Source organism: Mandrillus leucophaeus, unplaced genomic scaffold (genome assembly GCF_000951045.1).
Source record: "Mandrillus leucophaeus isolate KB7577 unplaced genomic scaffold, Mleu.le_1.0 Scaffold350, whole genome shotgun sequence".
NCBI lineage: Eukaryota > Metazoa > Chordata > Mammalia > Primates > Cercopithecidae > Mandrillus > Mandrillus leucophaeus.
In genome coordinates, this window is record NW_012103699.1 from 572,851 (window position 1) to 596,940 (window position 24,090).

Genomic DNA, 24,090 nt, shown 5'->3' on the forward strand with positions numbered 1-24,090 from the left:
TTTTTTTTTTTTGAGACAGAGTTTTGCTCTTTTTGCTCAGGCTGGAGTGCAGTGACCTGATCTCAGCTCACTGCAACCTCGGCCTCCCGGATTTAAGTGATTCTCCTGCTTCAGGTCTCCTGAGGATCTGGGATTACAAGCGCCACCCTGCCCGGTTAATTTTTTTTGTATTTTTAGGAGAGACAGAGTTTCATCATGTTGGCCAGGTTGGTCTTGAACTCCTGACCTCAGGTGATCCACCTGTCTTGGCCTCCCAAAATGCAGGGATTACAGGCATGAGCCACTGCGCGGCCTGGTTTACTGTTGTCTGGTTGGTTTTGTTTTGTTTTGTTTTGTTTTGTTTTTGAGATGGAGTCTCACTCTGTCACCCAGGCTGGAGTGCAGTGGTGCAATCTCGGCTCACTGCAACCACTGCCTCCCGGGTTCAAGTGATTCTTCTGCCTCAGCCTCCTGAGCAGCTGGGACTATGGGCGTGCGCCACCACACCCAGCTAATTTTTGTATTCTTACTAGAGACGGGGTGTCACCATATTGACCAGTCTGGTCTCGAACTCTTGACCTCATGATCCACCTGCCTCAGCCTCCCAAGGTGCTGGGATTACATACGTGAGCCACCGCACAAGTATGTAATTTAAGAACACGTTTGGTGTTCTTAAATTTATTCTTTACCCTCATTAACATTTTTTTTTTTTTTTGAGACAAGGTCTGGCTCTGTCACCCAGGTTGGAGTGCAGTGGTGCGATTGTCGCTCACTGCAACCTCTGCCTCGTAGACTCAATCCAGCCGCCCACCTCAGCCTCCTGAGTCGCTTAGACTGTAGGCATGCACCACCATGCCCAGCTAATTTTTGTATTTTTTGTAGAGACAGGATTTTGTCATGTCGCCCAGGCTGGTTGCAAACTCCTGGACTCAAGTGATCCAGGCAGCTTTTTTTTTTTTTTTTTTTTTAGTTAGAAAAATAGAGACAGGGTCTCGCTGTGTTACCCAGGCTAGTCCTGAACTCCTGGGATCAAACCATCCTCCTACCTCCGCCTCCCAAAGTGCTAGGATTACAGGCATGACCCACCATGCCCGGCCAGCATAACGTTGTTTAACAGTGTATTTGAATCATGATCCAAATAGTGATCCCATCACATGTACCTAGGTAACAGTCTTCATTCCTCTCTTCTTTGTCACTCTCCTCAAACCCCTTATTTCCTTTTCCCTTTTCTCCTTTCAACTGAAGACCTTTTTACCAGTTCTGGAGCTATTAATCACTAACAGTTGGGAACTGCTATTTTTGTCCTCCTATTTAAACTTAATGTATCTGTACACAGCCTTATTTCTTCCCCTCTTTCTTAGGTGTCTTCTCTCTTGTCCAATATTAACTCAACCACCTGGTTGCTGTGTGTACCGTGTATGTTCTTCTGCCTTTTTAGGGACTGTGCCGTCAGATCCATCCACATTCCCCTCTTTCCCTTGTCACTCTTTTTTTTGTTGTTGTTTTTGTTTTGAGATGGAGTTTCGCTGTTGTCGCCCAGGCTGGAGAGCATAGTGCAATTTTGGCTCATTGCAACCTCTGCCTCCAGGTTCAAGCGATTCTCCTGCCTCAGCCTCCTGAGTAGCTGGGATTATAGGCACCCACCACCACACCCAGCTAATTTTTGTGGTTTTTCAGTAGAGATGGGGTTTCACATGTTGACCAGGCTGGCCTCGAACTCCTGACCTCAGGTGATCCCCCAGCCTCAGCCTCCCAAAGTGCTGGGATTACAGGCGTGAGCCACCATGCCCGGCCCGGCCCTTATCCCTCTTTCTACTATATAGATGTGGTCAAGATTCTAATCTTTAAAAAGGACATTCCCCCCAACCACCAAAAAAAAAAAACCCTTATAATTGCATGTCTCTGTTTGCTGCCATTCCCACAGTCCTTCCCTTCAGTCTAGCTTTTAGGAAAAGTAGTCTGTTCTTTTACTTTCTCTCTTTTCTTGACTCTGTTCACCCTTCCACGCACTTGCATTCTGATGGTGGCGGGTTTTATTCTGTGTCCTGACTGTGCCACTGAAGCTGTGCTCACTGAGGCCACCCTGACCTCTCTGACATATGTAATGGGCAGTGCAGCTTTTGTCTTATGAGTCCTCTGTTACCCTTCACGTAGCTGCTTTTCTTGTTGAAGCTGCTGGATTCTGTGAGAGAAATCTCTTCTGATTGTCCTCTTGGCCAATTCTTTCTTGGGGTTATTGTGCTATCTTTTCCTCTGACTACTCTTTAAATGTGCATTTCCCTCAGGGGTCTCATTCTTGGTCATGTTCTTGTGACCCTTTGTCACCCTTTGTTGGGGGCAGTATCTCTTGTGCCCAGCGTGATCTCTCTCCTGATCTCCAGACATGTATGTTTGTTTGCCTCCTGGCATTTGCACCTCTTTTTCCCTATGTACCTCCAGGTAAGAATGCTCCACTGGGAGCTCATCATTCTCATCAGACCTGTTCCTTGGCATGAGTGCTACCACTAGTCTTCTAGTTGCCTAAGTTAGTGGCCTGAGAGTCATCCTGTCTTCTTTCCTCTCCTTGCTTAGCTAATCAGTTGCCAAGTCCTGATGATGCTGTTTTTTAATTATCTCTTTAATCTGCCTTTTCCTCTTCACCTCCTTCCCTGCTCTGGTCAGTTACTGTTGTAACCATATCCTTACTAGTCTCCCTTCTCCAACCTTATCCCCTTTCTAATTACCTTCCACTCTTCTGCCCAAATGATCTTTTTTAGATGCTCTCAGTCTTCAGTGTCTCCTCATCTTCAATAGGATAAAATCTAAGCACTTTTGTGCAACACTGAAGGTCCCTCCTGACCTAGTTCCCACCTCACTGTACTGTCTCATTTCCTTTCACTCCTGCTAGGCACTTTATATACTGTAGCGAGCAAAACACTAGACATGGACCCTGTCCTCAAGGGAGGAGTAATGACAGCCAGACACTGATTTCCTCTTCTGAGAAGCCTTTCTTGTTTTTGTGTGCATACCATGTATCATAGCTGTTACCATTTTATTGTGAACTTGGTCTGTCTTTTCACTAGACTACTGGAGGCCTTTGATTGTTTCTTTATCTTTGTATCCTCAGAGCCTAGAACTGAGTAGGAACCTGGTAAGTATTTGCTGATAAGTGAGTCATTTTTATGATTCTTACTGGCTCTTCTCTTCCCTCACTCCTTAATATCCTTTAGTTCTCCTTTCAGATTGATGCTCAGACCTTGCTTATCCATATCCAGCAATACTTTATATTGTATTTACCATTTCACAATTTACTTTTGGTAAGAGTCCTTTAAATATTACAGAAGTATGAGAAGTAGGGAATCTGGTTTTTCCTATTGGCCATGTTGCTTGTACAGAGTAAGTACTCTGCTGCCATATTAACCTTTTTAGAGTCTCAGGGAGTGTGATAGTGCCCCTAAAGGTCTAGAGTAGAAAATGAAATTAGGCATTGATAGAGTGTAAACTAAATCTCCAAGAGCTTTAAGTGAATCAGCTTCTGTTTAGATGAACTTGCTGCTGCTGTTGCCTGGCAGATTTAACGTGTTCAAAAATTGAGCTTCACTTATTCTTGCCTGCAGTGGTTCATGCCTGTAACCCTAGCACTTTGGGAGGCTGAGGTGGGCGAATGGCCTGAGCTCAGGAGTTCAAGACCAGCCTGGGCAACATAGCAAAACCCTGTCTCTACAAAAGAAATATAAAAGGAAACCGGGCGTGGTAGCTCATCCCTGTAATCACAGCACTTTGGGAGGCTGAGGCACGCGGATCCAGAGGTCAGGAGTTTGAGACCAACCTGGCCAACACAGCGAAACCCGTCTCTACTTAAAAAAAAATTAGCTGGGCGTGGTGGCGGGCGCCTATAATCCCAGCTACTTGGGAGGCTGAGGAGAATTGTTGTGAACCAGGGAGGCAGAGGTTGCAGTGAGCTGAGATTGCACCACTATACTCCAGTCTGGGTGACAGAGCTAGACTCTGTCTCAGAAATATGTGTATATGTATTTGTGTATATGTATAAAAGGCTCACACCTTTAGTCCCAGCACTTTGGGAGGCTGAGGTGGGCAGATCACTTGAGGTCAGAAGTTCAAGACCAGCCTGGCCAACATGATGAAACCCTGTCTCTACTAAAAATAAAAAAATTAGCTGGGCGTGATGGCGGGCACCTGTAATCCCAGCTACTTGGGAGGCTGAGGCAGGAGAATCACTTGAACCCGAGAGGCAGAGGTTGCAGTGAGCCAAAATTGCACTATTGCATTCCAGCCTGGGTGACAGAGCAAAACTCCATCTCAAAAAAAAAAAAAAAAAATGTAGCCAGGTGTGGTGGCATGCGCCTGTGGTCCCAGTTACTTGGAATGCTGAGGTGGGAGGATTGCCTGAGCCTGGGAGGTCGAGGCTGCAGTGAGCTGTGATTACGCTGCTACATTCCAGCCTGGGTGACAGAGCGAGACCCTGTCTCCAAAAAAAAAAAAAAAAAAGAGCTTAACTTTTTCTAACTCTTGAGTTAAATCATTTTTTTTCTAAAGATACTGGTCAGTTTCTAGATAAAGCTGCTTTAAAAATTTTGATATATTTGTAAGTGGTAAATCTAGGAAAATTCAGAAGACATTGGAAAATATTTCTAATTGAGAAGGTAGGGCTGTGCTTTGTCAAATACTAAATCTACCTGGTATGACTCTTACTGCTTATTTTGTTTTATTTTTTGCCTTAAAAAGGGAAAGTGCTCTAGCGAGTGCTGATTTAGAAGAAGAAATTCACCAGAAACAAGGGCAGAAAAGGAAAAATTCTCAACCTGGTGTTAAAGTAGCAGATAGAAAAATACTTGATGATGTAGATGACACAGTTGTCTGTCAAAGAAAGAAAATTCAAATCAACGAAGAAGAAGAGAGATTAAAGAACGAGAGAACTGTATTTGTTGGGAATTTGCCTGTTACGTGTAATAAGAAGGTAAGTTTGTATATAGTAAAATTTCAGAGAAGTTAATAACTTTGTTCTTCCTGTGTTGAATAAGCATTGAATAATAAGTCATGGATATAACTTCATTGTAAATTATTACATAAATCATCCTAATATAAATGGATTTCAATATCCACCCCCTCCTTTTCATTCCTGCAGTCCCTGCCCTAATTCAGGCTTTTGCAGATTATATTTGAATACTGCAGTGACATCCTGCCTGGTTTCTTTCTTTCAGCCTTGTCTCCTGTTACGTGCCACTAGAATATAAGCTCCATGTGTTTAAAGATGTTTTTCTTTTTTCTTTTCTTTTTCAAGACAGGTTGTCACTGTCACCTAGGCTGGAGTGCAGTGGCATGATCATTGCTCACTGCAGCCTCAAACTCCTGAACTCAAGTGATATTACTGCCTCAGCCTCCTGAGAAGCTGGGACTACAGGTGCATGCCACCACGTCTGGCTACTTTTTGTTTTTGTGGCCGTGGCTACTTTTTGTTTTTGTGGAGACAGGTTCTCGCTATGTTGCCCAGGCTGGTCTCAAACTCCTGGGCTCAAGCGATCTGTCCTCCTTAACCTCCCAAGGTGCTGGGACTTCAGGCATGAGCCACTGGGCCTGATCCTCTTTCTTCATCATTCTGTCTCTCTTTTTTTTTTTTTTTTTTGAGACAGTCTCGCTCTGTCTCGCAGGCTGGAGTGCAGTGGCGTGATCTCAACTTACTGCAAGCTCCGACTCCTGGGTTCACACCCTTCTCCTGCCTCAGCCTCCTGAGTAGCTGGGACTACAGGTGCCTGCCACCACGCCTGGCTAATTTTTTGTATTTTTAGTGGAGACGGGGTTTCACTATGCTAGCCAGTATAGTCTCGATCTCCTGACCTCATGATCCGCCTGCCTCGGCCTCCCAAAGTGCTGGGATTATAGGCGTGAGCCACCGTGCTCAGCCTCATTCTGTCTCTTGACACCTGAAATGGTGCCTTGTGCATAGTAAATATGTGTTGTTTAAAGAATGACGATGTCCTGCGTTTCTTCCATTGTGTGAGGATCGCTGAAGCAAAACCTGCCCTTTGTTTCTGCATGTTCATGTGATAGTAACTGTTGCAATCCTGCTCATATCAGCATCCTGCTCATATTTTGAAGGACAATTTAAACTCTACTTCATTAAAAACAGTAGAAAAACCTTTTTGAGACCAGGCGTGGTGTCCCACACCTGTAATCCCAGCACTCTGGAAGGCCAAGGCGGGCGGATCCCCAGAGGTCGGGAGTTCCAGACCAGCCTGGCCAACATGGTGAAACCCTTCTCTACTAAAAGTTCAAAAAATTAGCTGGATGTGGTGACACATGCCTGTAATCACAGCTATTTGGAGACTGAGGAAGGAGAATTGCTTGAACCCGGGATAGGGAGGTTGCAGAAGCCAAGAGTGTGCCACTGTACTCCAGCCTGTGTAACAGAGTGAGACTCCATCTCAAAAAAAAAGTTTATTCCTGGTTTAAACCAATGTGAAAACATGAGAGAATCTATGGAGAGTATAAGTCTATCCTTAATTTACATGCGATAAAGGTTATAAAAGATTGAAAGAAAAGCATTATTCATCCAAGGGATACTAATAGGAGCTTGAATTATGTTTTTGGTTTTTTTTTTGAGACAGAATCTCACAAGTTTCAGTAAAATTTTTTTGTTCATCCAACTGAATAGTCACCTACTTTTCCTGAAATGTTCTTAAAACCTGGCAGTAGGCCGGGTGTGGTGGCTCATGCCTGTAATCCCAGCACTTCGGGAGGCTGAGGTGGTTGGATTACTTGAGGTCAGGAGTTCGAGACCAAACTGGCCAACATGGCGAAACCCCGTCTCTACTAAAAATACAAAAATTAGTTGAGCATGATGGCGGGCGCCTGTAATCCCAGCTACTTGGGAGGCTGAGGCAGGAGAATCACTTGAAGCTGTGGGGGCGGAGGTTGCAGTGAGCCGAGATCATACCACTGCACTGCAGCCTGGGTGAAAGTGCAAGGCTCTGTCTCAAAAAAAAAAAAAAAATACCTGGCAGTAAGGATTATCGGACAATTTTTCTTAATTCCCTTTTATAGCACTTATTTGATATTCTGAGGGTGAGCTAATGTGTATGTGTTTTTTTTCATTTTAGAAGCTGAAATCGTTTTTTAAAGAGTATGGACAAATAGAATCTGTACGATTTCGTTCTCTGGTATGTTTCATTCCCCCATAAAATTACATAATACTAAAATGTGTTGCATTTAAATCAGATTAACTTCTTGCTATTAGTGAGATGGTGGAGCACTTTAACCTTTTGAATCAATAGGTTCAAATTTAACCCAAGAAAAGAGTTGCTCTTATTATCTACTGCTGACTCTTGAACTTTTTAAATAATGTAGTGAGTTTACTTAATAAAATGATACTCTTGCTATGAAAACCTGCAATATACTTTGTAGGGTGAATGGGTGAGTTATTTACTGTGTCAACAGAATAGGCTGAAAAGTTAATACTGGTTATCGTTGCTGGAATCCTAGGCATTCTCTTCTTATGTCTCATCATATGCATTTAGTATGGGAGGTGGGTGTGATTGCTGCAAACAGTCCTTGTTCTCTGACAGATCAAGTGTTTAAGTCAATTTAATATTAAAACTTTTTATAGAAGTGAGCTGGATTTTACCAGCTCAGCATTCTGGACCAGTTATAGCCACATTCTTTAGAGCAGGAAATAAGTATCATTTATATTTGGTTTTCCCATACATGATTTTTTTTTTTAACTGCATAGGCATAGTTGACGTACCATAGTGTACGTTTTTGGACACTATTGCATAATTAATGTATATTAGAATATAGGAAATGTTTATTTTGTTTTTGTTTTTTGTTTGTTTGTTTTTTTGAGACAGAGTCTTACTCTGTGTCACCCAGGCTGAAGTTCAGTGGTGGGATCTCAGCTCACTGCACCCTTCGCCTCCTGGGTTCAAGTAGTTCTCATGCGTCAGCCTCCCAGGTATCTGGGATTACAGGCGTGGGCTACCACGCCCGGCTAATTTTTGTGTTTTTAGTCGAGACAGGGTTTCACCATGTTATCCAGGCTGGTCTCAAACTCCTGACCTCAGGTAATTTGCCTTCCTCATCCTCCCAAAGTGCTGGGATTACAGGCATGAGCCCCTGTGCCCAGCCTTTTTCATGTTTCTAATTGCTCTTTCTCATGTGATTAGAGTTTCTCAACCTCCATACAGTTGACATTTTGGAGTGGATAATTCTTTGTTGTTGGAGGCTGCCCTTTGTATTATAGGATGTTTAGTAACATACATGGTCTTTACCCACTAGATGCTGGTAGCGCCCCCTGCACCTCAGTGTAACAATGGAAAATATCTTCAGGAATTGTCAAATGTTAGAGGAGGCACAACTGCCCACTTCTATAGAAGTAGACATTACCCAAAGTTTTGGCAGTGCCCATAATTTCTGTCAGGGTATCTGTTTCCCACTCTCATCACATATCTTTTGTCTGCCCTTCTGAGTTCCATTTCCCCGTAGTAGACCTTTGGCTAATGCATTGTTTGTGGGTGTCTTGTCATACCCTGATTTCAGTATATCTGCTTACTTCCATCCATTCTCACCCCAACCCTATGCTGCCTACTGATTTTTCTGTGGTATTTAGTGGCAGCCAGGCTGCAGGTTTTGTGGTTGCCTTTGACTCTGCATTGGCTCACCCATGCTAGTGTTTGCCATTCCTGTCCGTTTTTCAACTGTGATTTCTTCCTAATATGAGTCATTCCTTTCTTTTTCCCTTGTCCTACCTAAGTTATCATTCCCTCCTGTCAGAATAGTTGGAGAGGCCTATTATAGTTCCTACCTTCAGTCTTCCTCTAATTTGTCCAACAAAACACTGTCAACTCAGTCTTCCTGAAGCTCTTCTTCCCGGAACCCTTGCTGCTCTCCCTGCCTTGCATTAATGAAACGCCCTTCCCCCCGGCCCCCTCCCCGTCCCCCACCAGCCGCCACACACACACCCCTCACTGGGCCTGCTGTTGCCTTCTAACCCTTTGGGGAGCCTGCCTTGATTCTCCCCAGTCTCTAGGCTACCAGTGTGTCCCTGCTATGCATTTTACTGCACCTATCCCTTATTGTAGTACTTAGTACACTCTACTGAAATTGTTATTTGCCGCCTCCACCAGACTGTAAGCTATGATTACAAATACTCTTGTTTGTCTTTCTTCTTGTTGAGTTACCAGCCCCTGTACATTGTGTTAATTATTCTCACTGTCAGTGAAATACATCCTGAATTCTTAGCCTCACAGTTCTCCAGTGTGGCCCCGCCCATCCTGTGTTCCTCTACACATGGGTTTTCTCTCCTTTGTCCCTTTGCTGGTCTATTTGTTTTGCCTGGAATCCTTCCTTAAGGTACCTTTTTTGCCTATGAAAGTATTTTTCAGTATGAGGCTAAAATGTCCCTTCTTCAAAGCTTTTCTGATACTTTATATCATTAAATGATGTTTTTTCCTCCGCATTATTCTTGTACTTTATTGCCTTATGTTATACTTATTTATTAATATCTTCAATGGCAGGTGTAGGCCGGGTGCAGTGGCTGATGCCTGTAACCCAGCATTTTGGGAGGCCAAGGCAGATCACTTGAGTTCAGAAGTTCGAGACCAGCCTGGCCAACATGGCAAAACCCCGTTTCTACTAAAAATACAAAAACTAGCCGGGCATGGTGGTGGGGGCCTGTAATCCCAGACATTTGGGAGCCTGAGGTGGGAGAATCGCTTGAACCTGGGAGGCGGAGGTTACAGTGAGCCAAGATTGTGCCACTGCACTCCAGCCTGGGCGACAAAGTGAGATTCTGTTTCAAACACAAACAAAAAAATACAAAACCAAACAAATAATGGGATATAGACCCTGTACAGAAGGCACCCAATAAATGTGTTTTGATGATGTCATTCACATGTTGATTATTCATTTAGACATTTCTACATCTTGACTGTTTTTTTGAGGTTTGAGAGTTTGACTATATTAGCAGTTTTAGCAAGATAAACTGCAAATAGAAGAAATAGTTAAAATTTCTTGGTTTTACTATGTAAACTATCAGGTTACTGAGAAAGAAAATAGGTTTTCCAGAAAAGATTTATAATAACTGCCCTACATGGCATTTACGTTCTACATGCTCCTAGATTGTGAACTTGCAGGATTGGTATCTTTTCACCTTGATCTTCTCAGTACCTGGTTGCATTTGGCATGTGGTCGACAGCTGTAGTTGTTGACGTGTATTTCTGCCTCTTCCGTGAAGTTTTCCTTACCTACCCCATCCACTCTTAAGGAGACTATATGTGACTGAAAATAAAGTGAACCTGAATATAAAGGGGATTCCCATCCCTGCACAATGAAAGACACCATGCATTTTTTTGCCTGTTAAAATATATAAACTCTTAGAGATACAGGTGATATGTCTTTTTATGTTATTCATCAGTTTAGTTAGACATATTTAAAAATCAGAATACACGATAAAATGTTACTTTATAAACCTTTCTTTTTCCTTAACATTTTTCTTTCTTTTTTTTTTTTCGAGACAGAGTCTTGCTCTGTCGCCTAGGCTGGAGTGCAGTGGCACAATCTCGGCTCACTGCAAGCTCCGCCTCCCGGGTTCACGCCATTCTTCTGCCTCAGCCTCCTGAGTAGCTGGAACTACAGGCGCCCGCCACCTCTCCCGGCTAATTTTTTGTATTTTTAGTAGAGATGGGATTTCACCGTGTTAGCCAGGATGGTCTCAATCTCCTGACCTCATGATCCACCCGCCTCGGCCTCCCAAAGTGCTGGGATTACAAGCATGAGCCACCGTACCCGGCCTTTTCCTTACATTTTTCATGTGTCTTTCATCGTCGGTGTCTCTTCCTGGTGTCCTCTCTGTTGGAGTCATCTGATGCAAGTTGAGAGCCCAGAATCTTAACTTCTGTCTGGGTTTTTGAGCCTTTTAAATCTGAGCATGATGGTTTCGTTGGAAAAGCTTATCCTAAGCCACAAGCTTCATTTCATATAGCATTAGGATGATTGGCCAGGCACAGTGACGCATGCTTGTAATCCTAGCACTTTGGGAGGCTGAGGCGGGCGGATCATGAGGTCAGGAGATCGAGACTATCCTGGCTAACATGGTGAAAGCCCATCTCTACTAAAAATACAAAAAATTAGCCGGGCGTGGTGGTGGGCACCTGTAGTCCCAGCTACTCGGGAGGGTGAGGCAGGAGAATGGTGTGAACTCGGGAGGCAGAACTTGCAGTGAGCCGAGATCGTGCCATTGCACTCCAGTCTGAGTGACAGTGTGAGACTCCGTCTCAAAAAAACAGAAAAAAAGAAATACAGTAGGATGGTTGTTTTTGATTTATTTCCCTGGAATGTTTTTGATCACAGTGTACTGGAGTTGGATATTTAGACTTCACTTAAAATATTAATTTGAGGTAATATTTCAAATACTGTCTTTAATACTTTTTCTTTCTCTTAAAAGATTCCAGCAGAGGGAACTCTATCCAAAAAGCTGGCAGCAATAAAGTAAGTCTATAATTAGAGGAAGGGAATCACCTTAAACTTTCTTCCTTTGTGGCTAAAAAGTGAGACCATTTCTTAACAGTTTCATATATTTTATTAATATAGTTGGATAATAGAGCATGCTTGACTATTTGCTTCTGTATTTTAGAGCCTTTAAATTTGTCACGTTTTTCTTTAAGCCATAATGTAAATTATAGAGTCGTAGAAAATATTACTGGAAATTGAGCCATGGAAATTTTACGAATGTTTTTAGTGTTTGGAAGCGACTGTAAAGCTTCATTCCTGAATTTTCTCATACGGATTACAAATGCCTTATTTCCTGTGTTTTTCCGGAGAGAATTCATGTTTGCTTGTGCTGGTCACCTGGGTATACTGCCGGCCGGTGACCACTTGACATTCTCTGTCTGAGGGTTTTGGACCATCCTGGTAATGGCTTGTTTCCAGTGCTCGGGATTTTTTGTTTCCCACTCAGTGCCAAGAATGAAACATACAAGTCTCCTTGTTCGCCCTTCCATGTGGAAGGCTTATTTTTCACTTACCTTCAGCTTTATGCTGGTTTCCTATTAGTCTCATATCTTGGGTGTTTTTCTGTATTAATGGTACGTGAAATGATGAAGTTTATGATCAGAGATTTCTTTATATTAGATAAAATATAATGTACTTTAGAAACATTTCTGGGAATCCTGTTCTATCAAACTTTTGTATGACAACAGTCCCTTTGGACATCTTGGTGACTCCATTTCAATGTTCAGTCTTCATCTGGAGTTATTTCGCCAACCAGGTCTTTGCCAGTTTTTCCTCATAACCATCACAGCGCCAGGTGTATAGTTAAGATTTGATGAATGTATAGGTTCCCACAGTGTTTGCGGAGGTAACCAAAGATGCAGATCCTGCTAGATACCAGGCATTGTTCAGTGCTGTGGGTACTAAAAGCTTTAGTAAGATACAACCCTTCTTTTTGAGTCATACTTTTATTTCTGTATGAGGTTGAAACCCAGGAGCCTAAATTTGAACAGAAACAGAGGTTCTGATAGGTGTATGTACAAGTACTACTAAGGAGTTTAGCGGGATATGTTAGAAAATTGGAATTTTCACACCATACCGTCAGCTTCTCCTCCAGCCCCATCTCATTGTTGTTTGTTTTGTTTTGTTTTGTTTTGTTTTAACATACAAGCTCTTGCTCTGTCACCCAGACTGGAGTGCAGTGGCAAGATCTTGACTCACTGCAGCCTTAAACTTTTGGGCTCAAGTGATGCTCCCATCTCAGCATCCCCAGTAGCTGGGACTACAGATGTGCGCACCACCCTGGCTATTTTATTTTATTTTATTTATTTGTTTTATTTAATTTTAATTTTAATTTTTATTTAATTTAATTTATTTTATTTATTTTATTTTATTTTATTATTTTATTTTATGACACAGAGTCTCACTATGTTTTTCAGGCTAGTCTTGAACCCCTGGCTTCAAGCAATCCTTCTGCCTCAGCCTTCTAAAGCAGTGGGATTACGAGCATGAGCCACTGCCTTTTTGTTGTTGTTTTTAATTCTAAATGTAATGATGGCTGGATGTGGTGGCTCACAACTGTAATCCCAGCACTTTGGGAGGCCGAGGTGGGCGGATCACGTGAGGCCAGGAGTTTGAGACCAGCCTAGCCAACATGGCAAAACACTGTCCCTACTAAAAATAGAAAAATTACCAGGGTGTGGTGGCTTATGCCTGTAGTCCCAGCTACTTGGGAGGCTGAGGCAAGAGAATTACTTGAATCCAGGAGACGAAGGTTGCAGTGAGCCCAGATTGTGCCATTGCACTCCACCCTTGGCAACAGAGCGAGACTCTGTCTCAAAGTAAATAAATAAAAAAAATTTAATTATATACCTTTTCTCTAGTCAACCAATTCCCTACCCTAGGCAAGTGTTTTTAGTTTCTTATGTAAGCTTCTACAGATATCTTAGCATTTAAAAACTGATACGCATACATGTTCTTCTTTCCACATAAAACATTTTAACTCACTGGTATTCAACATATACACTACTCCACACTTTCCCTTTTTCTACTTGGTACAACTTGGAGATCTGTTTATATTGGTGTGAAAGTGATTATTTTTATAGCATTTTTTAAAAACGCCCTTTTTCTTAGAGTATTCTGTAGGTGTACCTTAATTTATTTTATCAAATCTCCCACTGATGGACGTAAAGATTTTTCCCAGTCTCATGGCCATTACAAATAATGCTAGAGGCCGGGTGCGGTGGCTCATGCCTGTAATCTCAGCACTGTTAGAGGCCAAGGCAGGCAGATCACTTGAGCCCAGCACCTCCCTGGGCAAAATGGCAAAACCCCATCTCTACAAAAAATTAACTGGGCATGATGCTGTGCACTGTAGTCCCAGCTACTTGGGAATCAGATGAAGGAATACCTGAGCCCAGGAGGTGGAGCTGTGATTGCGCCACTGGCACTCCAGCCTGGGTGACAGAGTGAGACCCTATCTTCAAAAAATAAAGTAAAATAAATAACCTTGCTGTAATATTTTAGCTGGTCATGGAGGCACGACTCTGTAGTCCCAGCTACTTAGGAAGCTGACGTGGGATGATGACTTGAGCCCAGGAGCTTGAGGCTGCAGTGAACTGTGATCACACCACTGCACTGTAGCCTGAGCAACAAGCAAGACCCGCTCTCTCAAAACAAAACAGATAATGTCGGAGTAAATGAGTGACCTTGTACTCAGGTAATTTTGTACATGAGCTAACTTATATGTAGGATAAACTTCTAGCAGTGGCATTGCTCAGTCAGAAGGGCATTTGCATTCATAATTTTGACTGCTGTCTCGTAGAGATTGCAACCTATTTATGTTCCCACATCTTTACCAACAGTAACGTTTCTTACTTTACAAAAACGGTATGTTGGCCAGGGAAGATGGCTCGTGCCTGTAATCCCAGCACCTTTGGGATGCTGAGGTGGGTGGATTGCTTGAGCCTAGGAGTTTGAGACCAGCCTGGGCAACATGGCGAGACCCCATCTCTACAAATAAATACAAAAATTAGGTGGGCAAGGTGGTGCACGCCTGTAGTCCAGCTACTCTGGGGGCTGAGGTGGGAGGATCACTTGAGCCCAGAGGGTGGAGGCTGCAGTGAACCATGATTGCACTACTACCCTCCAGCCTGGATGACAGAGTGAGACCCTATCTCAAAAAAAAAAGTACGTTTTTGAGCTTTGTGGTTGTTGGAAACCTGATAGTTGAGTGTGGTATTTCTAATTTGAATTTCTCTTATGAGTGAGCATCTTGTCATGTAATTTAAGAGTCATTTGTGCTTTGTTTTATTTGCATTACTAATCTTACTGATCTGTGGGATGTTCATGAAATCAGCCTTTTGTGACATGAATTGTAAATATTTTTTCTCTATTTGTCATTTGCTATTTATTTATTTAATTTATTTTTTGAGACGGAGTTTTGCTTTTGTTGCCCAGGCTGAAGTGCAATGGTACGATCTCAGCTCACTGCAACCTCTGGTTCCCTGGTTCAAGTGATTCTCCTGCTTCAGCCTCCTGAGTAGCTGGGATTACAGGCATGTGCCACTACGCCTGGCTAATTCTGTATTTTTAGTAGAGACGGGGCTTCCCTATGTTGGTCAGGCTGGTCGCGAACTCGCAACCTCAGGTTATCTGCCCCCCCTCAGCCTCCGGAAGTGCTGGGATTACAGGCATGAGCCACTGTGCCCGGCCCTTTTTTTTATTTTTAGGAGATAGAGTCTTGCTTTGTTCTCCAGCAGGAGTGCAGTGACTCAATCATAGTCCACTATAGCGTGGAATTCCCTTTGCTCAAGTAATCATTCTGCCTCAGCCTCCCGAGTAGCTGGGACTACAGGTGCACACCACCACACCCCAGCTCGTTGGCTTTTTGACTTGGCTTATGGGAAATTTTGCCATGTAAAACTTTTTTCCTTTTTCTTATAGCCAAAATGTTTAAAACTTTTTTTTTTTCTTTTTGGTTTATTAAGACTACTTCCAGTAAACTACACATATATGACATGTACAGTTTTATGATTTTAACATATGTAGGCAGTCTTGAAATCACTGCCATAGTCCCAATACTGAACGCTTTATCTCCCTGAGTTTCTTCCTAACCCTCTACAATATGTCCCTCCACCTCTGTCCTCAGGTAGCCACTCACTTGCTTTCTGTCTCTATGTGTTAGTTTGCCTTTTCCAGAATTTTATGTAAGTAGAGTCATCATACAGGGTGTACTCTCGTCTAACTTGCTCGGCATAATGATTTTGAGGTTTGTTTTTCTGTGGGGGAGGGTTGGTGGAGGGGAACAGTGTCTTGTGCTGTTGCCCAGGCTAGAGTCCAGTGGCAGATTATGGCTCACGGCAGCCTTGATCACCTGGGCTCAAGCAGTCCTCCTGCCTCAGCCTCCTAAATACCTGGGACTACAGGTGCTCACCACCACACCCGGCTGATTTTTTAAAGTTTTTAGTAGAGCCAAGGTGTCACTGTTGCCCAGACTGGTCCTGAACTCCTGAGCTCAAGCAGCTCTCCTGCCTTTGCCTCCCAAAGTGTTGCAATTATAGGCTTGAGCCACCGTGCCCGTCTGAGATTTGTTCTTATTATTGCAATGCATTGGTAATTAATTCGTTTTTATTGCTCAGTAGTATTCCATTGTATGACAGTACCATTTGTTTATCTATTCACCTGTTTATTGTGTTGTGTTGTATTGTATTTATTGTGATGTATCGTATTGTATTGTGATGGAGTCTTGCTCTGTCGCCCAGGCTGGAGTGAGTGGCACCATCTTGGCTAACTGCAACCTCCACCTCCCAGGTTCAAGTGATTTTCATGCCTCAGCCTCCCGAGCAGCTGGGATTACAGACACATATCCACCATGCCTGGCTACTTTTTTCATACTTTTAGTTGAGATGAGGTTTTGCTATGTTGGCCAGGCTGGTCTAAAACTCCTGACCTCAGGTGATCTGCCCACCTCGGACTGCCAAAGTGCTGGGATTATAGGAGTGAGCCACCGCACCCGGCCCCATTCACCAGTTTATGAACATTCAAGTTATTTCAGCCTTTGGCTGTTATACATAAAAATGCTAAAAAGATTTGGGTACGGATCATTTCTCTTGAGAAACTGCCTGGTGGGATTGCCGGATCTTATGATATATTTTAACTTTCTAAGAAACTGCAAAATTGTTTTCCAAAGTGCTTGTACCATTTCACATTCCTACCAGCTATAGATGAGAATGTCAGTTGCTTCACATCCTCACCAGCACTTGGCATCGTCGTTTAATTTTAGCCATTCTAAAGGTTTGCCAACCACAGTGACTACAGATGTTAAGCATCTTATGTGCTTACTATTTGTATCTATTCTTTGGTGAAATGTTGGTACAAAAATTTTGCCCATTTTTTGGTGACCTTTAAATTATTTTTATACAATTGTAAGGAGTTATTTATATATTGTAGATATAACACCTTTTCCTGCTATGTGTGTTTCAGATATTTTGCTCCAGTTTGTGGCTGGCTTTTTTAGAGGTGTCTCTCTCTGTCGCTAGGCTGGAGTGCAGTGGTGCGATCCCAGCTCACTGCAACCTCCGCCTCCTGGGTTTAAGTGATTCTCCTGCCTCAGCCTCCCAAGTAGCTGGGATTACAAGCGTGTGCCACCACACCTGGCGAATTTTTGTATTTTTAGTAGAGACTGGGTTTCACCATATTGGCCAGGCTGGTTTCGAACTCCTGACCTCAGATGATCCACCCACCTCAGCCTCCCAAAGTGCTAGGATTACAAGCATGAGCCACCGCGCGCGCCCGCCCAGAGGTGTCTCTTAGAGATTGAAAGTTGTAGGTTTTGTCAAAGATCTCATTTAGAGAGTGCTGTTGTTGGCCAGGCACAGTGGCTCACACCTGTAATTCATTACTTTGGGAGGCCAAGGCTGGCGAATCACCTGAGGTCAGGATTTCAAGACCAGCTTGGCCAGTATGGTGAAACCCTTCTCTACTAAAAATACAAAAATTCGCCGGGTGTGGTGGCAGGCATCTGTAATCCCAGCTACTCGGGAGGCTGAGGCAGGAGAATCGCTTGAACCCGGGAGTTAGAGGTTGCAGTGAGCCGAGATCGTGCCATTGCCTTCGAACCTGGACTACAAGAGTGAAACTCCATCTCAAAATAAAGAGTGCTGTTGTCTGTCATTTGCTTGGTAGTCTGGTGGGAGTGGGCGCAGCAGGGTCTCTGCTGTCTTGTCTTAGTGTTTCTGTGTCTCAGGAGTGCACCTGATCAGGGCATTTTTCCTGGGGCAGCCAAGCTGTGCCAGATGCCTTGTACCTTTAGTGGGGATTGTGCAGAGGATGTTTCCCACCTCTCCCCTGGTAGCTGGACTCCTCCCTTCCTCCGGCTGTAGGGGTCTTCTCTGTGCCCTGGAGTGACAGGGTTTGCTATCCCTCCCCTAGCAGCTTAGCCTTCTCCTCCATCAAGAGAAGAATCCAGGTGGGGCTTTGTGCCTTTCCCACACTTTGGCCATTCCGTCCTCCAGGCCTGCAGCACCCATGGCTGCGATGTCAGCCTTTCCCACAGAGTGGAGGTCATTGGGGCAGATCCTGAGGATGGGTGCACACTCCTGCGTCAGCAGCCTCCAGGACTTCTGTTTCAGGCCCAGCCCACACTGAACTCTAGTGTTTTAGTGAGATCATGGTGGGAATCTTTCCTGCTTGTCTGGTGTCCAGCATTTTGCCCCTGTGCTCAGCCATCATAGAGCCAGTAGAGCCAGTGCTTCCTCTGTCTCTCGTTGGAGGGAGCAGGCGTGTCCTCAGCTTCTAGCTGCTGGCTTTCCCCAAGACTTAGCTCTCTGATGGCTGCAACAAAAGTTATGATGCTGTGGGTTATCTGGTTTCTTCTTAACTGGTAAGGGCAGGAGTGATGCACTTTCTGGCTTTTTACATTCTAGGTGGAAGTGGAACTCCAGCATTTGTTCCTGGGGGTGCACTAGGATGTGTTGGATTTGGATGTTGTCAGCAGCTGTGTGTTGTGTGAAAGAGCAGGGCTCTAGAGTCAGCTAGACTTGGTTTCAGTCCTAGGCCAGCCACTTGTTGCCGTTTCATCACAGTCACGTACCTCTTTCAGTCTCAGCTTCCTTACTCATAAAATCAGAAAAAAAAAACACCTGTTGGAGTTGTGAGATTAAATGAAATACATTAAATATCTAACTGAGTGTCTGGTATATATTAGGCATTCAGTAAATCAGCTGGTTTAATCAATACAAAAGCATTAGTGTAGTATATTATTACAGAATGCCATGAGTCATGTCAAGCACTGTTTTCCAGTTCCCTTCCTGATGATACTCATTTGTGTAGTAGCGTTTTTGTTACTTCAAAACAGTAGGTTGATGTCTTCAGGGAGAGATCTGTGTTCATTACTAGGTCCTTTTTGCTAACTCCTCACAACCAAATTATATCACCGTTTTGCAAACCTAGTGACTTAATGAGTTTAGGCATTTAGTAACACCAGCTGCAGTCATTGACACAGGGTAAAAACCAGTCATAACATGACTCTCTGGAAAGAACACAACACCCACCAACAGTCGTGACAAAGGGGTCACATCTGAGTCTGATCCAGCCTTTGGATGCAGCTGTCAGTTTACAAGAAATATAGAGGACAAAGGTTTGTGTTGAACTACTTGATGAGCTTGCAGTCACAAAATCCAGGCTGGGGGGAGTTCTGCAGGCCAAACAGTGAGATCCAGAGATCCAGAGAAAGTTCTGTAAATTAAACAAGATTCAGAAGACATATCAGGTCAAAAGAATAGACAAGATCAAAGTATGATGTCTAAGAATAGACACTTGGCTGATAAAACCACAAAGATGTGCAGGGAAGTAGTTCCTATAAAAATGGGAATGGTGGTTGCCTTTGGAGGGAAGGAGGGGTGCAACTGGAAAGGGCCACAGGGAGGCTTCTGAGTGGGCTACAAGGCACATTGAGCTGTTAATTCGCTCAGCTATACGTGGTTTGTGCACTCTTCTATATGGGTGTTTTACAGTAAAGAGGAAAACTCACGTCTCACAACTGTTTGTGTGTTACATACGGACTGCAGCTAAGATGTTAGTTTTTAGTTCTTGTATGGTTCTCAGGGATTCATATACATGGTCCATCTGTTTTCTCATGGTTATGACTCTTAAGAAAGTGTGGGTTGTGTCTCCATCAATATCTTTAAGTTGTGTGTTATTTTTTGAGTTATTACTAAATATTTGTTCAAAGAGATGAAATTTCCACCCAGGAATTCTTGTCACGTGTGTTGATTAAGAGTTGAAAACAAACTGGATTTTTTCTAGTGACTTTGAGGCTAACAAACTTTACCTTGTCTCTCTTTTCTTTCTTTCTTTCTTTTTTTTTTTTTTTTTTTTGTGTAGACGTAAAATTCATCCTGATCAGAAAAATATTAATGCCTATGTTGTGTTTAAGGAAGAGAGTGCTGCCACACAGGCGTTGAAAAGGTAATTTTATCCCTTAGGTTTGAACAGAGTAATTGTCGTATAAGTATGTGTGAGTGCTTTGTTTATTCTTTGGTTTCACTTTAGCATAGATGTTTTAGTCATTGAGTACTCATTTTTAACAACCATTTTCCCTTTGTATTTGTAACATAGAAATGGGGCCCAAATTGCAGATGGATTTCGTATTAGAGTTGATCTCGCATCTGAGACCTCATCTGTAAGTAGTACTTGATTTGTTTAAAGAACGAAAGCTTTATAGAGAGAAATCTTTCCTTCCAGGCTTTTCCTGGAAGGGGACTGGAATCAGCAATGTGAGGGAAGCACAGAAGGAAACAGCCTATGTCCGCTGTGATTACAGAGTTGATGGCAAGAGAGGCACAAGGACTGAGGTCGACATTCCCTTCAAAAACGTAGTCCTGGCTGGGCACAGTGGCTCATGCCTGTAATCCTAACATTTTGGGAGGCCAAGGCAGGAGGATTACTTGAGCCCAGGAGTTAGAGCAGCCTGAGCAATGTAGCAAGACCCTGCCTTTACAAAAAAAAAATTAGTCAAGTGTATGATGCATGCTGATAGTCCCAGCTACTCAGAAGGCTGAGGTGGGAGGATCACCTGAGACCAGAAGTTTGAGGCTGCAGTGAGCTGTGATCATGCCACTGCATTCCAGCCTGGGCAACAGAGGGTGACCCTGTTTCTTAAAAAGAAACAAAAACATAGTCCTCTTCAAATAATCATAATTAGGTCAGTAGGTACATTAGACATCATCTGGTCTAACACTTTATAGACCAAGGTCTAGAAAGTTCAGTTATTCATTAGACAGTTTTTAGTACATACTCTGTCAGAGATACAGTTCTAAGACATAGTCTCAACTTCCTAGGAGCTGACAGTATATGTTAGAAAGGGTCGGAGTGACAGGTCATGTCACTTGTATAAGTACTGTCGTCAATGCACAGGATGATTTGTCAGCTCAGGATTGGGACACTCGACTTGGGGATATGCCAGGAGGAAGGGACAAGGCAGGTTTCCAGGGGAATAAATTTCATGATAGTCTTGAAAGATGAGGAGATAGAACTTACCCTGTGGAGAAGCAGGGGTAAAAAAAGAAAGAAGAGAAGGCTTATGTAGACCAAAAGTGTTGTAAAGGCTGAGGGCCATGTCTGGGCAGAAAAACACAGTATAAATGGTGAGGACAGAAAATAATTCACTCAGGAGATGGCAAGAGCTTGATACAATTATTAGATGGGTGAGGTGTGTAAGAGTTGCTGTTGGACAAATAGGTAGAGGCCAAATCATGAAGACCTTGTTGACTGTGCTTCACGCAGAGGAGTCTGGATTTTGTTCAGGAGCTATTCTAGAAATTTAAACTCAGAGTGACATGACCAGATTTGGACTTGAAAAAGGTGCCTAGAAATGAACGAAGGACACTTAGTTCAGCCATGGAAACATAGAGTGCATTTCTGTCCATATCAAAGCAACTTAGTGGGGAAATGACAACGACCCAGATGAAAGCCCTGGCTTGACCTGGGGACCCAGTACAGGGTCAACAAACTATGGTAGAGAGCTAAGTCTACCTGCTGCTTTTTTCTTGTTAATAAAGTTTTCTTTTGACACACAGCCACAACTATTCGTTTATGTACTATCCATGGGCTGTTCTCAAGGTATAATGGCAGAGTTGAGTAGTTGCAACAGATTCCACATGGCCTGCAAAGCCTATATTTGCTATCTGGCCCTTCACAGAGAAAGTTTGCATGCGCCCAGTGTAGCAGGCTGTTCCTGATCACTCCATGTGTCAGTGCCAGCTGTGGACAAAAAGCCACTCCCTTCCTCTGGTACCCACACACAGTCCAGCAGGGAAGACAGAAGAAACAGAATCGAAGAACAGAATGTGTGGCTAAATTAGGAGACTGGTGACCTGTCAGATATTGGGGGAAGGAGAGTGAGCGAGGATTTTCAATGACTTCCATTTTCTGGTCTAATGAGTGATTTGTATTAACTGTCTTTTTGTTTCAGAGAGACAAGAGATCGGTTTTTGTGGGGAATCTCCCTTATAGTAAGTTTGTTTAAACAAAGTACGGTTAATGTTACTAAATAAATAACAAGGAAATAAGAACTGAGTAGTAATTTAATGTTTTGATTTAAGACTAATTTTAAAGCATGCAACGTGTTTGCCATGGCAGCACATGTACTAAAAAGTATGCAATATAATGACTTATTATCATGGGGCCATGCTTAACTAGCTGTATCATTAAACATCTCCATGTTTCTGAGGAGCTCCCAACTCTTTACTTCCATTTTGGTTGAATTTGTTTTCAGAAGTTGCAGAATCTGCCGTTGAGAAGCACTTTCTGGACTGTGGAAGTGTCGTGGCCGTGAGGATTGTGAGAGACCAAGTGACAGGCATCGGCAAAGGGTTTGGCTATGTCCTCTTTGAGGTATGGGAGACTAATGCATTGTCACTGTCCTTCGAAGTGCCCTGGGAGGCATTGATACTACTACGTGTCATCATTGAGAGATAACTTTCACTTCCATTCTCAAATTCCATCTTAAGAAAACTGGGCTGGGTGCAGTGACTCACGCCTGTAATCCCAGCACTTTGGGAGGCCGAGATGGGTGAATCTCTTGAGCTCAGGAGTTCGAGACCAGCCTGGCCCACATGATAAAACCTTGTTTGTACTAAAAGTACAAAAATTATCCAGGTGTGGTGGCGGGCGCCTATAATCCCAGCTACTCAGGAGGCTGAGGCAGGAGACTCACTTGAACCCGGGAGGTGGAGGTTGCAGTGAGCCGAGAATGTTCCATTTTTCTCCAGCCTGGGCCACAGAGCAAGACTCCATCTCAAGGGGGAAAAAAATTACAAAAAATTAAAAAATTAGCCAGATGTGGTGGCTCATATCTGTAATCCCAGCTACTTGGGAGGCCAAGGCAGAAAAATCACTTAAACCTGGGAGGCAGAGGTTTCAGTGAGCCAAGATCACACCACTGCACTCCAGCCTGGGCGACAGAGCAAGACTCCATTTCAAAAAAAAAAAAACCCGGCAATGCGCGGAGGGTTGTGCCTGTAATCCCAGCACTTTGGGAGGCCAAGGCGGGTGGATCACCTGAGGTTGGAAATTCGAGACCAGCCTGACCAACGTGAATAAACCCCATCTCTACTAAAAATACAAAATTAGCTGGGCGTGGTGGCACATTCCTATAATCCCAGCTACTTGGGAGGCTGAGGCAGGAGAATCGCTTGAACCCGGGAGACAGAGGTTCTTGTGTGCTGAGATCGCTCCATTGCACTCCAGCCTGGGCAACACGAGTAAATCTCCGTCTCAAAAAAAAAAAAGAAAACAAGAAAACTGAATTTATAACCTGCCATAATATATTGCTACAACTGCACCTATCCAAAATATGTTCCAGTTCTTTCTTCATACTAATTAAATGTTTTAGATCCTGGATATTAGAAGGACTGAATCACTGAATCTTCTCTACCTTCTGTATGATAGAGTAAATAATTGACATTAAGGTATAAGAAAGTTTTATTCTTTGTACAAAATTAGTTATATTTAGTTCACTAATTTTTAACCAGTGTTTCATGCCTGACAATATTAAGGAGTAAAAGAATATGCAGGCTGGGCATATTGACTTGTGACTGTAATCCCAGCACTTTGGAGGGCTGAGGCGCGAGGATTAAGGTGAGGACTTCAAGTTCAGCCTGGGCAACATAGGTAGACGCCGACTCAACAAAAAAAATATAGAAGTAAGGCCGGGTGCAGTGGCTCACACCTGTAATCCCACCACTTTAGGAGGCCAGCGGAGGTGGATTGCTTGAGCCCAGGAGTTCAAGACTAGCCCGGGCAACATGGCAAAATCCTGCCTCTACAAAAAAATACAAAAATCAGCTGGGCGTGGTGGTGCACGCCTGTAGTACCAGTTACTTGAGGGACTGAGGCAGGAGGGTCACCTGAGCCTTGGGAGGTCAAGGCTGCAGTGAGCCACCCAATCTAGATGGCAGAGTGAGACCCTGTCTTAAAATAAGAAAGAAAAATTAAAAACTAAAAATCTAGCTGGTCATGGTGGCCAGTGCCTGTGGTCCTATCAGGAGGCTGATACACCTGGGATTGGATGGGGCTTATCTGTGCAAGCTCAAAAGTCGTTCTCGAATCTGTTAAAGTGACACTTTC

At 43.4% G+C, this 24,090-nt stretch overlaps 1 protein-coding gene across 1 annotated transcript in view; it reads left to right on the forward strand.

Moving 5' to 3' along the window:
• Positions 1 to 23,353, forward strand: part of RBM34 (RNA binding motif protein 34) — a 25,293-nt gene extending 1,940 nt beyond the window's left edge. The window contains exons 4-11 of the mRNA XM_011989361.1: positions 3,189 to 3,275; positions 4,705 to 4,936; positions 7,077 to 7,136; positions 11,417 to 11,460; positions 19,846 to 19,929; positions 20,080 to 20,143; positions 21,935 to 21,974; positions 22,238 to 23,353. Of these exons, the coding sequence (XP_011844751.1) occupies positions 3,189 to 3,275; positions 4,705 to 4,936; positions 7,077 to 7,136; positions 11,417 to 11,460; positions 19,846 to 19,929; positions 20,080 to 20,143; positions 21,935 to 21,974; positions 22,238 to 22,440 (814 nt within the window). The 3' untranslated portion in view covers positions 22,441 to 23,353. The remainder of the gene's footprint in view (positions 1 to 3,188; positions 3,276 to 4,704; positions 4,937 to 7,076; positions 7,137 to 11,416; positions 11,461 to 19,845; positions 19,930 to 20,079; positions 20,144 to 21,934; positions 21,975 to 22,237) is intronic.
• The last annotated feature ends 737 nt before the right edge of the window (positions 23,354 to 24,090 follow it).